Source organism: Podarcis liolepis (genome assembly GCF_965112155.1).
Source record: "Podarcis liolepis genome assembly, chromosome: Z".
Classification (NCBI taxonomy): Eukaryota; Metazoa; Chordata; class Lepidosauria; order Squamata; family Lacertidae; genus Podarcis; species Podarcis liolepis.
The window spans coordinates 5,333,841-5,349,360 of NC_139570.1; the positions used below are offsets into that span (position 1 = coordinate 5,333,841).

The 15,520-nt window shown below is 44.3% G+C and overlaps 1 protein-coding gene across 1 annotated transcript; it reads left to right on the forward strand.

The window, feature by feature from the left end:
* Positions 1 to 229: 229 nt before the first annotated feature.
* LOC310698808 (coagulation factor IX-like) lies at positions 230 to 15,520 on the forward strand. The gene is made up of 7 exons (XM_083486502.1): positions 230 to 374; positions 6,100 to 6,263; positions 8,525 to 8,663; positions 10,158 to 10,286; positions 11,630 to 11,802; positions 13,417 to 13,531; positions 14,631 to 15,520. The coding sequence occupies exons 1-7, from the start codon at positions 308 to 310 to the stop codon at positions 15,173 to 15,175; spliced, it is 1,332 nt and encodes a 443-aa protein (XP_083342628.1). The 5' UTR covers positions 230 to 307; the 3' UTR covers positions 15,176 to 15,520.

Consider the following 15,520-nt stretch of genomic DNA (forward strand, 5'->3'; position numbering starts at 1 on the left):
ATAATCCGACACCCTAAACTGTAGTTTACTTAACTTGTGCATAAATCGACACCACCTGGAAATATTCATTCAGGGCCTTAAAGTAAGAAATGAACTGAGGGTTGAGCCCAAAATGAAATAACTTTTTACATAGGGGCAACCATTTCAGAAATGTCCTGAAATGTCTATCCAGCGACCTAAAATTTAAATATGACCTTGGAGTCAAGCCAAAATCAAAACAAATATGTACTTGCACTTCGGACCCCTAAACCAAGAGACTTCCCAGTCCACAATTCATTAGCAAACCAGTCGTGGTGCTTTTAAGAAGATGGCACTCGGCTTCTTCACCCTTGCTGCCTGTCTCCTAGGATGCCTCCTCTACGCTGAATGTGAAGGTGAGTTCATTTTAAAGCTATCTGGCCGCCTGTGCTTCTTCTGACTTGAAATGAGAGAGGAGCTCTGGCATCGGACAGGGGACAAAACATTTACAAGCAGCATGAAATCTTTAAAATCCTAGCTTCTAAAGAAAACTCAGCCACCAGAGGAGTATCTTGCATGACCCAACTTTCATTAACAGCTAGAGCAGGGGTCAGCAAGCAAAGGCACAGGGGCCAGATGCACTCTACCTACCTACTTAAAATGTCCACTAGCACCTTAAGAGACCAACTGAGTTTGTTCTGGGTATAAGCTTTCGTGTGCATGCACACAAACATGCTACTGGACTATCTATCTATCTATCTATCTATCTATTTATTTATTTCGACTGCGTCAGACCAACACAGCTACCCAACTGAATCTGATATGAGTTGGGCAGTCAGGCAGAGGAAGTTCTCGCACAATCTTAACCCCCTTCAATAGCACAGAACAGGGACTGAAGTTGTTATCCGTACACATTTCATCAGCAGTAACTCTCACTCTGCTACACAGGGTTTCTTCCCAGGTCCGAAGAACAGATATTTCTAATCTAATGTGATCTTTGTCTCCATTAGAGTACGGATTTAAAATTGACCCACTTGCGGGGCAGATAGGCAAGGAAGAAGGAAGCAGCTCCAGTAAACTTGACGTCATATATAAGGTGTAGACTAATAATAATGAAAAACAACGAACTCTGAGAGCCAGAGTTCTAGCGTCAGATTAGGGTTCCAATCCCAACCCTGCCAGGAAGTTCAGTTTGTGACCTGGGCCTATCACTGCCTATCAGCCTAACCCACCTCACAGGGTTGTTGTTGGGATTAAATGAGGAGGAAGAGGAAGAAGAAAACCATGAACACCACTCTGAGCTCCTTGGAGGAAAGAAGGGACCATGAGGGTCATCTAGTCCAACCCCTGCAATGCAGGAATCTTTTGCCCAACGTAGAGCTCGAACCCAAGGCCTTGAGATTAAGAGTCTCATGCTCCACCGCCTGAGCTACCCCAGGAGACATTGCCATCAATCAATAAAATACTTTTGATGTTGGAGTATAAAGCCAAATGGATAATTTTTTTAAAAAAAAGGAACATCTGCAGGGAGTTCTCATTAAATCAGCCTTCATAATATCAGCTTGTTGCCCCCCTGATAATTTGGACTGCAACTCCCCTCCCATGCTAGCTGGGGCTGATGGGGATTGTAGTTCAAAACATCTGGGCAGCGCAGGAGGTTGAGAAAGGCTTTGATCAAATGGATATTTTGTGGGGGTTAAAAAATTGGGATCACCTTAAAATCTTGGGTTCCGTGAGGTACATAGGAACCTGTCTTATATAGAATCAGACCATAGGTCCATCTAGCAACAGCTCTCCAGGGTTTAAGACAGGGGGTTCTCTGTTCTACCTGGAATTACATTGACATCAAAATGTCAACTCGTCTTTCCCCTCTATTTTCCCTTTCTGGAGTAAATCTGGTAAATTAAAACAAGATTTGAAAAACCCTTCTTGTCAGCAACCCGGAAGGAAGGTCCCTTGGAATAGAGTAAAAAAATATGCACATTTGATTTAATGATTAAATGCTTCCTTTTCCATTCATTTAAGGATGTGTCTGTGGCTGCATAATGCAGCCAAACGTCCAGCCAAAGTTATGCATTTCAGAGTAGCCTTGTTTTTGATGAGGAGAGTTGAGCCCCTGTTCACTGCAGTCAGCAGGACTAAAGAGCATATAACTGGCTCTGCAGAGTGTTCTTCCGTTTTGGCAAATAAGCCATGGGTGGCAATCGGAAGTTTAATTATTACCTTAAGTCAGAGCATGGGGTAAAAAATGGACCCCCAAAGACATGGTCAGTCTGACTTCAGCTTCGCATCTGTCCTTGGATTACTCCAGGTCTGTGTTTTATAATCTTGGCATTTGTTGCTCATGAGATGTAGCATAATGTAAGATTTACATTTTACACGATGCATTTCAGTAGTACAAAACTCACAACTTTATTCTGCACTTGGGTTAATATCTGCAGGACAATCTTATCTTGGTGGAAGAGCAAATGCTTTACTTTAGAGGAACAGCTGCAGCCCAGAGGTAGAGCACCTGCTTTGCATGCAGAAGGCCCCATGTTCAGTCTCTGGGATCTCTGGGTAGGGCTGGAAAAAGACTTCTGCATGAACCACAGAGGGATAATAACAGCACCTGTAGACAATGTTGTGAATATATATGTGAATAGGTATCAAACTTTATTTCGATCATAGACCAGCATAAGATAAAACATATGGATAAACTGAACACATAAGACTTAAAACAGGTAAAGGATAAAAACTTGTAATTAAGATGTGATTATATCATACATGGGACCTGGGTGGCGCTGTGGGTTAAACCACAGAGCCTAGGACTTGCCGATCAGAAGGTCGGCGGTTCGAATCCCTGCCACGGGGTGAGCTCCCATTGCTCGGTCCCTGCTCCTGCCAACCTAGCAGTTCGAAAGCACATCAAGTGCAAGTAGATACCGTATTTTTCACTCTATAACACGCACCCGACCATAACACACACATAGTTTTTAGAGGAGGAAAATCCGTAGGCATGCCACCCGTAGGCATTTCCTCCATAACACGCACAGACATTTCCCCTTACTTTCTAGGAGGAAAAAAGTGAGTGTTATGGTGCAAAAAATACGGTAAATAGATACCGCTTCGGCGGGAAGGTAAACGGCGTTTCCGTGCTCTGGTTCGCCAGAAGTGGCTTCGTCATGCTGGCCACATGACCCGGAAGCTGTACACCGGCTCCCTCGGCCAGTAAAGCGAGAAGAGCGCCGCAACCCCAGAGTCGGCCACAACTGGACCGAATGGTCAGGGGTCCCTTTACCTTTATATCATACATACTTTAAAAGATAGAAACAAGGACAAACAGTTAAATGCAAGTATAAGGGAGAGAGCGTGAAGGAGCACAGGTCTTGCATTTGGGGTCTAGTTTGTGGCACAAACAATCCTAGTTTCCCTTCAGAACGTATAATCTTTCACTGTTCTAGCTTAAATCAGCACTTTATTCAGAATCATAAGGATTGGGGGGAGCGTTTGCGCATAGTTAAACTGTGGACCTCATTCCCACAGGATGTTATAGTAGTAGTAGTAGTAGTAGTAGTAATAAAATATTTATACCCTGCCCTCCCCGGCCAAGACCGGGCTCAGGGCAGCTAACACCAAACATAAAATACAGTTTAAAAAACAAACAAAAACCAATTGATTAAAATACAGCTTAAAATGGAGCCTTGTTTTACTGGCGGCCCATAAATCAAGACCATAAAGGGAGGAAACATCAAATATTCACCAAGACCAGCTATCCATGTTGGTCCTACATGGGCCAGCAAAGAGTGGAGGGAAAATTTATATACAGGATCCTGTATAAGGGGTTCCATAAAAAAAAAGAAAGAGGGAGTCAGACTGAGTCCAGACCAAAGGCCTGGCGGAACAGCTCCATCTTGCAGGTCCTGTGGAAAGATGTCAAATCCTGCAGGGCCCTGGTCCCCTGCGACAGAGCTTTCCACCAGGTCCGGGCCAGTGCTGAAAAGGCCTTTGCCCTGGTTGAGGCCAATCTAACCTCCTTGAGGCCCAGGACCTCCAAAGTGTTGTTATTTATGGACTGTAAGGTCCTCTACGGGGCATACCAGGAGAGGCAGTCCTGTAGGTACGAGGTCCTAGTGATGATGGCCGCCAACTTGGATGGCTTTAAGAGAGGGTTTTAAGAGAGGGTGGCTTTTAAAAGAGGATTGAATAAATTCATGGACACGCATGCCACCTTGCCACTGTGATTGAGGGGGCCGGGCGACGTCATGCATTCACACTGCGGGGTGCAAGGACATGTCATGCGGACGCCCCAGGGCTTGCATGCTTGGCACAAGCATAGCCCACAGCATGTGGGCACGGACACTGCTGACCCTTGAGGGGGCCTGGCATGCCTGCTCATGGAGGATAAAGCTATCAGTTGCTACAAGCCATGAAGGCTATGTTCTGCATCTACGATCAGAGGCAGTAATGCTTCTGAATTTAGCTGCTATTTTCCAAAAGAGGCATCTGGTTGGCCACTGTGAGAACAGAATGCAGGACTAGGTGGGTCATTGGCCTGATACAGCTGGACTCTTCTTATATACTTATAAAGCAGTAGTTCTCAAACTTTTTTTTCCCTCTGGGCCACACTGTCAGGATAAATATTTGCTCACGCCACACTGATTATTATTTTTTTCTTAATAAGAACTACATTGCTACATTGGAAAAGGGACATGGGTGGTGCTGTGGGTTAAACCACAGAATCTAGAACTTGCCAATCAGAAGGTCATGGTTTGAATCCCCGCGACAGGGTGAGCTCCCGTTGCTCTGTCCCTGCTCCTGCCCACCTAGCAGTTTGAAAGCACGTCAAAGTAGATAAATAGGTACTGCTCCAGCAGGAAGGTAAATGGCATTTCCGTGCACTGCTCTGGTTCACAAGAAGCGGCTTAGTCATGCTGGCCACACAACCCGGAAGCTGTACGCCGGCTCCCTCGGCCAATAAAGCGAGATGAGCGCCGCAACCCCAGAGTCGGTCATGACTGGACCTAATGGTCAGGGGTCCCTTTACCTTTACATTGGAAAACAAAATGAAAAAGCTCCTAGAAGTGCTTGATTAATAACATAGAACACAACTACAGTGGTACCTCGGTTTAAGAATAGTCCTGTTTAAGAATGATTCAGTTTACAAACTCTACAAAACCATAAGTAGCATTTGTGTACTTTACCTCGGTCTAAGAATGGAATCTGAATGGTGGAAGGGGACCTGCTGTGGGAGGCCTCATTACGAAAAGCTCGCCTTGGTTTAAGAACGGTTTTGGTTTAAGGACGGACGTCCGGAACGGATTAGGTTCGTAAACCGAAGTACCACTGTACTTTAGAATGTGATCATGGGACATCCCTGGTTCGATTCCCAGCATGGCCTGGTAGCGCCGGGAATACAGGGCTGGCAGCAGCACCAGTGATGCAATTGTGGGAATGTTCTGGGGTGCAGGAGAGGATATATTGACTAATTATATCCTTATCCAACTTGTGCTAACAAGTTCCCAAAATATCAGCAGAGTTTATATACATTCCCCTTTAAGTTCGCAACGGTAACATGTGCACAGGTTCGCTAGAACCTCTATAATAATTACTCTGGTAATTTCCCCTTTGTTCCCTCTTAAAATATAAGACACAACACAGTCTTTATAAAAGTATAAAAGAGTTTACTCACGATCTGTTCACAATATGATCCCAGACGGCAGACAGGCTTAAAAAAGGTTACATATACTTAGAATCTATCTTATAGCAATATAGGCCTTATCTCCTCTCTTGGCTGGGAGCCAAGAGAGCATCCTTAGATGTTGCTTCATCGAAGGAAAATGGCAGAGAGAGAGAGATGGCTGCCTGCCCTGTGCTTTTGTCATTACCTGCACAGGTGAGGCCCACACCCACCTCTGGTCACATGTGGAGGAAGTCCATCCCCAGGAAGTTTACCTGCTTGCTGGACAGACATCCCTCCCCATGTTCTAACATGTACACTCTAGGAATGTTGTCATTGACTGCTCCTGTGTTTACATCCCACAGCAATGGAGAGGGCAGGGAGGCCCCCTCCCACTCATGCAATTCCGAGGGACGGGGGGGGGGTGGACAACATTGGAAGCAGCCTTCTCAGTGGATTTCTAATTTCTTTTCATGTTTAAGTTTTCGTTGACAAGAATGAGGCAAATGCTCTATTGCACCGACATAAGAGGCACAATACTGGCTTACTGGAAGAAATTCTGCAAGGAAACCTTGAGCGCGAATGTATTGAGGAAGTATGTGATTATGAGGAAGCAAGAGAAGTCTTTGAAGACGACTTGCAAACGGTAATAGTGAGATCTCAAATGCTGGTCACTGAGTGCTTTGGCGAATGAGCAGGTGGGTGGGTGGAAATGTTAGTAATGTTCTTTACTAAACGCAACTAGGACCACATCCACAGCAGGCACTTGAAGCACCAGGACAGCCCCTCAACAGTCATGGCTTTCCCCCAAAGCATTCTGGGAACTGTGGTTTGGGAAGGGCGCTGAGAGTTGTTAGGAGGCTCCTGTTCCCCTACCAGAGCTCCAGTTCCCAGAATTCCCTGGAAGAGGGACTGATTGCTAAACTACTCTGGGACATATTTCAGAACAGATGGGCAGTGCTGACCTATGGTGTGAACCTGCCAAAATGCTTGTGAAATGCCTGGATGTCAATACTAAAGTAATATGAATGTTCTATAAACCTGTTTGCTGTTTCTCTGCCTGCATTTACCATTGAGGTTAATGTTAATATTTTTTCTTCTAGGTCAGATTTTGGAATACATATGCTTATGGTAAGCAGTATCTTTTTGTCTGACTTTGGTTACCTTCACCAACCCGGCTACCTTCACCCACCAAATTGCCTTCACTAGCCAGATGGTTTGGACACCAACTTCCATCAGTCGCAGCTGGCATGGTGTGGGGCCAATGAGTCTTTTGGTCCACAGTTTCTGGAGCGAACCAGGCTATCACAGGCTGCCACAATATTCTGCGTTCATCAAATAGCAGCCCACAGACCACTGAACTGTTTTATCTATTACATGGAAGAAGCTTGGGTCTTTAATATTACACTGAATATGCCTAGCATCACACTGGATTTCAACAATGATAGCTACACTCCCATGGATTTGCTTTGAACTATTTTTGACAATAGGTGGAGACAGCAAAGACTGACGCATACGCAACCACCCATCCCTTGAACAGTGGTGGAAGGAAGGGGTGCAGTGGGTATAGGCCACCCTGGGTGTCATCACTGAGGGGGGTGACAAAAATATGAGTTTTAAAAAATTGGCCTCATGAAACTTTTAGTTCAGTCAAGAAACATAATGAAATGCAGCTGGCACTGGGTGCCACACCGCGGGAGCCGGCATTTACCAGGGGACCTGCAACATGCCTGAGCCATACGATATGATACGATACGATAATCTTTATTGTCATTGTCCCACACAGAACAACGAAATTGGGGGGGGGGGAATCTACATAAGACATTCAAAACCAACAAGCCTGCTATCCCAGCTATCCCAACCTAGTTAGCTCCCAAAAAACTCTGATACCCCGTTTTTAAATACACTCCCATAGAGACGCCTTACACTGCATTTAAAACTAAAATCACATTTGGATAGAAACTGTTTCTCAGACGGCTAGTCCTAGTCTTTATAACCCTATACCTTCTTCCAGAAGGCAGAAGCTGAAAGAGATCATTTCCAGGGAGTGCACTATCCTGCGCTATCTCTGCAGCTTTCTTATAGCACCTGGAAGCATAGATTTGATCCAAGGTGGGAAGAGTGCACTCTCCTGGGAGTGATGTGGTGGCTTGGGTGCCTGCAGGCTCTGTGCTGTCTGAAACGTCAGTGTGGGGCTTGCATCTTGCCCACTGCCTCTCCCTCAGCTGAGGGGCGGCGACGGAGAGGCTCCACACAACTCACCCCGCCCCCATGGGCACCTAAGCAGCTAGCTACGCCACTGCCCTTGAAACTATAAAGGTTCAAAGACTCTGATTCTGCTAGATTCCTCCCTTGATTTCCCTATTCCCCAGATTTGTTTACCAGAGCAGAGGTTCCTTTGATTAATGACAAGTTTAAGCCTATCACTAAACCATAATTTAGCATGAGTGAAGCAGCTTGAACCTAGAGCTCTTATGCTCTCCTCTCTTCTCCTTCAGAGGAACTTCCAGGAGGGGACTGGAAGAATCTGCTTGCTGGTTTAAACTAACCAGAGTTTCTCATTGCATCCAAACAAGAAATGACAATTAGTTTAAATTCTGCTTTGCTGAAACAATCCAGATACTAAACCACAATTTGATCTCTGACTTGTTTTTAATAATAAGGCATAATTTAAGCCAGCCACAGCTGTCTCTTTTTTTGGATGTGACATTAAACCATAGCTAGCATTAAGCAAGGGAGTGCATACTTCCAACGTCCTCCTTGCAGTGGGGCTGGAGGAGAAGGCGGTGGGGCATGCTGCTCCTGACTCACTGCCCTGCATTTTCTTTTATCTTTTGCTTCTGCGGTAAAATGCATTGATAGCCATTTGTAGATCACAATATGACTCATGGATACCCTTAGTTACAGTTACAATTGAATCTTTATTTCCAAGGTGGCGAGGGATGCAAGTCAAGGCCATGCATGAATGGTGGAACATGTCAATGCAAACCCAGTGACTACCAATGTCTGTGCCTAGATGGATATGAAGGAAGGAACTGTGAGATTGGTATGTTGATGGGGAATGGGTGCTCAGTTGCCTAGAACCACAAATAAACCACTGAGCCTCTTGGGCTTGCTGATCGGAAGGTTGGCACTTGGAATCTGCACAATAGAGTGAGCTCCCGTTGCTCTGTCCCAGCTCCTGCCAACTTAGCTGTTCAAAAGCATGCCAGTGCAAATAGATAAATAGGTACCGCTGTGGCAGGAAGGTAAACGGTGTTTCCATGCACTCTGGTTTCCGTCACGGTGTTCCGTTGTGGCAGAAGCTGGCCACATGACCCAGAAAACTAACTGTGGACAAACGCCGGCTCCCTCAGCCTGAAAGCGAGATGAGCACTGCAACCCCATAGTCACCTTTGACTGGACTTAACTGTCCAGGGGTCCTTTACCTTTACCTTTGATAATCATAATAATAGCAACCTAAACAAGTCAAGGTGTTCTTTTTTAAGTAGCGCTGTAGGAACACACTAGAAAGTGAACAGCAATGCTAAAAGGTGGACCTCTGGGTGGCTGTTTCATATTTGAAGTGCCACAAGGAGGAATTGTTCTGCATGCTCCAAAGCCGAGTATTTAGGAACACTGAAAACAACAGGTGCTTCGGTTTCAAGAGAATGGTGTGCAAGTTCTTCAACGCTCAATGGAACTTAAAACAACAACGTACAGTAAGCCATTCCAAAAGAAGTTATAGGAGCATTCCAAATCATTTGCCCACAGAAAAGAGTAGATCCATCTGAAAGGCAATACATGGCTATCTGCACTGATCATTTTGCAATGCACCCCTAATTATTATTATTGTATAATTATAAGATTATTGTATAGTCTTAGAATATGGTATAATCTTAGAAGGGGGTGTGGCTCTGAGGGGGCAGGGTGTGACTATCACACAGGGACCCTATACTTCTAAATTTGCCGCTAAACTACAGGCTGTGGATCTGTGCCAATGATGTCATCAGCATAAGACTATTTTTTACTCAATGATATGATGATGCAATAAAGTTGAGGAGGAGTGGGGTGTTCTTTTGAAGTAAGGGTCTGATCCAGTACCTATGACACCTGTAAGCTGTGGTTTTAGACCTTACTGATTGCAGGACTCAATCTGAATTCCCACAATCTTGGGTTATCAAAGTCTCTTAAAGCATTGTCCATGAATAAAGTGTTTGCTCTTCTGATGTTGTTGGACTTCAACTCCCATCAGCCTCGCTGGCTGGAGGTGATGAGTTCCACAGTGCTTTGGGGGCACCACACTGACTAGCCCTACCTTACAGGGTTGTTATGAGGTTAAAATTGAGGAGGAGGAACCATGCATGTTGCCTTGAGGCAACACAATGAAATGCAAGTTTTAAATGGAGATCATGAGATTACCATGCCAGTGTGGACCAGATCAAAAATGTGGTTGATTAGGGGACATCCTTGTTGCACCTGTTTCATGCCACAAGTATGTTCTTGTATTTTGGCAAGTTTCAAGTAAAATTTAATTTAATTTCAACCCCCCCCCCATCAGACCTTACATGCTCAGCGAACAATGGAGGTTGCAAGCAGATATGTGAGAATGGCCCTAAAGGGAAGGCAGTCTGTTCCTGTGCTCTTGGGTACAGACTGATGGAAGACCAGAAGAGTTGTGAACCAACAGGTAAAAGATTTGAGCACTGTTTAGTAATGTTTGACCTATGAATCTTCTACCCTTTTAGCAGAATAAAACTCCAAACCTGGTGGGAACAGGTTCCATTGAAATAAAAGGTTCTTCCCTTCCAGGTGAGGGATTTGTTTGCAGTCTATCCAAATCTGGGTGGAAAGGGTACTAGCCAATAGCTACCTGCAGTTGTCATACCAGAAGGTTCGCTAGTCAGTTGCATCTGGGATGGGATGGGATGGGGAGGAGGCTTTAGTTTTTCCTGCCTCTTCATGAAGTGCTAAAGAAGCCTTAAAAAAACATGTGAGAAGTCAGGGGGGGATGTTTCTTAGATCTCAGGCTCATGTACCATTTTGCTATTAATTATATTTTTGTCTTGGTATGTGAAATATACTCGGGGTCGAGAGTGGATTTCATGCTCTTTATTCAGCTCATAATGGTGAGGAGGAAAAATGGAAGTTCCCCCACAATATCAGCTTTATATACATTATTTACACAATGGGCTGCACGTGATTGGCTAATTCCATGATTCTTCTGTAGGCCAATCAGGTTGTGGATTCACTTCCACCTGGAGCTGGATTGGGTGGCTCCTGCGGACCAATCATACTGCTGCATTCTGAATCCTATTGTTCTAGGACCAATCAGACTGCTGCATTTTGGATCCTATTCAACTCAGTACATAACAGTATGTTTACCATTAAACTTTAGTGTGAATTGCTAGTGGGTTGCTCAGTCTTGGTGGTATGCAGTATACTGTAATGTGAGACAGCCTGTGGTAATGTTGAGTATGTGCTTATTTTAAATCTTGCTGATACATTCCAACTGCAATGTGCGGCAATGGATTTCCTTACTACTGGATTCTTTTCCGGCATTGCTGTGAGCTGCTTTGGTTCATAGCTGCATGGTAGAACACCTGCCTTGCATTCAGTAGGTGCCAACTTCAATCTCTGGTATATCTTACTATGTCTCAGTCAGTGGAGGCAATCCTGAACCCAATGGACAAATGGAGAAAGGCTCTAGCTCGGTGGCAAATCACCTGTGATGCATGCAAAAGTCGGATGTTCATTCCCCATCGTGTCCCAGGAGTGCTGGAAATGCCTCCTGTCTTATTTCCTGGAGTGCTGTTGCCAGTCAATATGGACCTGATCCAATGGTCCAATTTGACATAAAGCACCTTCTTAAGTTTATGGCTTACCCTTGAAAAGCGGACACACGAATGAGCCGATGATGCTTGCAGCAGCAGCCTCACATCAAGGAAAGGCTAATACTTAAATTCTGGCAGGTGCGCTTGTGCACCGGAGCCTACTTTCCGGCGCATTAGTGATTTTGTAGTTTCTCCACAGTGCCCTTTCCATGCGGGAGGATTGGAGCTCCAGAGGTAGCGAAGAACAGAAGCAGCAATGCTACCAATGACCCCAGAGATGTGTCTGTCAATAAAGCCCAGACTGCTCTCGTGGGACCAACGCCTCCCAGTCCAATCAGCACAAACAGCAAGAAGGGGGAAGTCCCATGGCAGGTAATTCAACAAGAGTTCGCTGTTTTGCAAATGTGGTAGCTATAGAAGGCCCCCATCAGGCAATCTACAGGAGAACCGTTCCCTCTAGTTAAAGGGGTGGGAAACATTTTTCAGTCTCAGGGCCACACTCCCTTCTGGGCAATCGTCTGGGAACCACATGACAATGGTAAAAGGAGTTTGGATTACTGCAATGCATTATACATGGGGCTGCCCCTGAAGACAGTTCGGAAACTTCAGCTGGTGCAGAATTCAATTGCTCACCAGAACAAGACAGTTTGAGCATATAATGTCAATCCTGACCCAACCGCACTGGTTGCCAGTTAGTTTCCAGGCTAAATTCAAAGTACTGGTGCTCACTTATAAAGCCTTGAACGAATCAGGACTCCTATACCACAACCAGCCCAGACCCCGAGATCATTCTGTGAAGCCCTTCTTCATGTGCCTCTTCCCTGAGAGGTCTGGAGGGTTGGCAACATGAGAACAGGGCCTTTTCTGCAGTGGCTCCCCATCTGTGGAATGCTTTCCCCAAGGAGGTTCAGCTAGCGCCTTCATTATACACATTTAGGTGCCTGGCAAAAAAAAAACCTGGCCTTTGGCCATTAAATACTCTATGGCGTGTTAAAGTTGTGAGGTGAGGGAGACTGTTACTATGATTATTATTTTATTATTATGCTATCTATTACTATGCTTTTTATTTTTGCTTTAATTATGCTCCATGAAATGTGCTCTTAATCTTGTACATTTCGATAAAGGGTGCTATAGAAATTGAAATCCAAGTTAGTGCCTATGTAAGACCAGTTGAATTTTTCAACTTTCAAATTCCAAAAATGATGGGTGCTAAAAAGTTGTAACATGACTTTGGAATTCAAAGGTTATTTTGGTTAAATTAATATAATTTAATTTTGCCTGGCTAGTAAAATGTGTGTAAAATTGCATAGAAATCATTAATGTGATTGCCAAATACTTGCAGTAAATTGTTGCTGTTGTTTAGCATTACCTGACATTTTCAGAAGGTCAGATTAAAATTCTTTGGTTTTCTGAAAGCAGTTTATGTGCTTCTTCCTCAAATGTAGACTTGCCCAGTCACAAAAATAACAGCAGAATTGAATTCCTCACACCCAAAAATGTATTTTTTCAGACACCTCACTGAAGAAATTGGCAAAAACTAAGTTTCCCTACCTAAAATGACATACCCTACCATCACAGCCTCTTGCAGGAGAGAATTCTACATTTTAACTAAATTACTTCACTTTACTGCCAGGCAAATCTGCATAGGATTGTATCCTGAAACATTCACTCAAGCCTCCCTGATTCTTCATTTCTATGCAATTAGGCATAAGTAAATACACTTTACCTGCTACTGTATTTCTCTCTGTTGTTTATATATATATATAGAGAGAGAGAGAGAGAGAGAGAGAGAGAGAGAGAGAGAGTGTGTGTGTCTTTTGTTTGGGTTCTCTTCCATTTCTTCTTTGCAAATTTCAGCGTGCTGCTGCACCATCCAGCCTTTGCTGCCCTCTAGAGGCAGCTGCCATTAACACTGCCATTGGGCTGTAACTGCATATGTACTTTAAGGGGTCGATCCTGATCTTATACAGTTTTCTCCACTCGCAGGTTTATATGCTCAGCTACGAAAGAAAAGAACTTTGTGGAGGCACAATCATCAATGAGCAGTGGATTGCCACCGCAGCACACTGCATCGAGTATGGGCTACACACTGTTGTGGCAGGTAAGTGATAAAACAACTTTGAGGTGTGGCTGGAATTTGGCTGCATTTTTGCCTAGAGTCTCAGGAGGGCTGGTAAAATGAGAAAGCTGGATACAGGTTTATTAGGGGCCTTATTCTGTTCCTAGACTTTGGGGTGGGGTGAGGTGGAGAGAATGCCATTGAGCATGTATAAAGTACATTCCCTTTCCATGGGATCATTATTTATGCCCATCTATTTATTTTCCTTTAACAATGTTAATGTGCCATTTGATTGTAAGATAACCTCTAAGCAGCCCATAAAAATCCAAACAAAGCATCTAAATTGTTGATAAGAAACAGATAACTTAAAATATTCAAAAGACAATCAAACTTGAACCAATAGCTTCAAGTTACAAGAAATGTGATTCTGACTAAACATACAGGGGAAAAACTTCTGACAGTAAGAGATGCCCGACAGTGGAAGAGTCTCCTTCAGAAAGTGGTGGACTTTCCTTCCTTGGAGGCTTTTAAGCAGAGGTTGGGTGGCCATCTGTCATGGATGCTTTAGCTAAGATTACAGGGGCTGGACTGGATGACCCTCAGGGTCCCTTCCAACTCTCCTATTCTATGATCCTAATCAACAGTAGCTGAAAAGAAATAAGTATCTTAGATTATAAATATATTGCATCCAGTTCATTAGCCTGAGGCTGATTTACTGAAGAACAGAATTAATATATCCATACTCTCCAGTTGCTTGAAAACAAAGAACTCCCACAACCAAGATGGATGCCCACAGATTAGCATATACACAGACCTGTAATAGTATCCCTTTCATGTGACTGAGCCAGCAGATATACAGTCCTGTGATACAGCCACTCTAATGATTAACCTGTTAGGCTGCTCTTCAACAGAAATATACATGCAAGGCTTCACAGTTTGACACAGACACGTTGTAGAGTTATTTTTTCCATTTCCGTGCATATTGTATACTTAACACTAGTGCCTTGAGTTCAGTGCTGGACTCGTTGCTTTAATCTGACACAGCCTGGAGCATGCTGTGTTGACAACTAAGTGTATGTCCAGAATGCCAAATTTCCCGTTTACAGAACCTATGTGTATCCAATGGCTCTTTTTTCATCAGGTGAGCACAATACGGACGCTTTCGACCACACTGAACAACAACGTCGGGTGGTGAAGGCGATTCGCTACCCCGCATACAACACTACCCACAGGTACCACAATGACATTGCACTTCTCGAGCTAGATTCACCGCTGGAGCTGAACTATTACGTCACCCCGATTTGCATCGCAGGCGAGAAGTTCACAAACAGCCTTCTGCAGCATGGATCAGGCACGGTGAGCGGCTGGTGGAGGCCAAAGGACCAACGAAAAAGAGCCGGTGTTCTCCAGGTTCTGAAGGTGCACCGTGTTGACCAGAGCACTTGTCAGAGGGATGGCGAGTCTACCCTCTTGCCAAACATGTTCTGTGCTGGTGTCTCTGCCACAGCTAAGAGAACGCACCAGGGAGGCAGTGGCGGCCCTTATGCCACAGACGTGGAAGGCACCTGGTTCCTAACAGCCATAGGCAGCTGCTGGGAAGAATGTGCATTGAAGGGCGATTACGATGTCTACACTGAAGTTGCAGACTACATTCAGTGGATAAGGAACACAACAAAGCTTGCATAATTAAGCCAGGGGCTAGATGTCTTCAGTTCCTTAAAACAATCATCTCATGGTAGTGTAAGGTGGGTAGGGGCAGGTATAATCATCCTAAGGTATTGTTCTGAATTTGTTTTCTAGAATTAAAAACAAAGAAGCATAGGAATTGTTGTCCAGAAGAGTAAGAAAAAATAAAAGGCAGTAGAAGGCCAATATTTAGTATCACAAGCCACACCATTGCAAAACAAAGCTCTGTAAAGTACTTTGGAAACTTAGCATTTTAATGCACTTGCCATGCTATCAGCACTTTGTGCATTTGTGTATCAGAATGAAGTGCCATAAAACCACAAATAAATTACAGCATCAAAAACA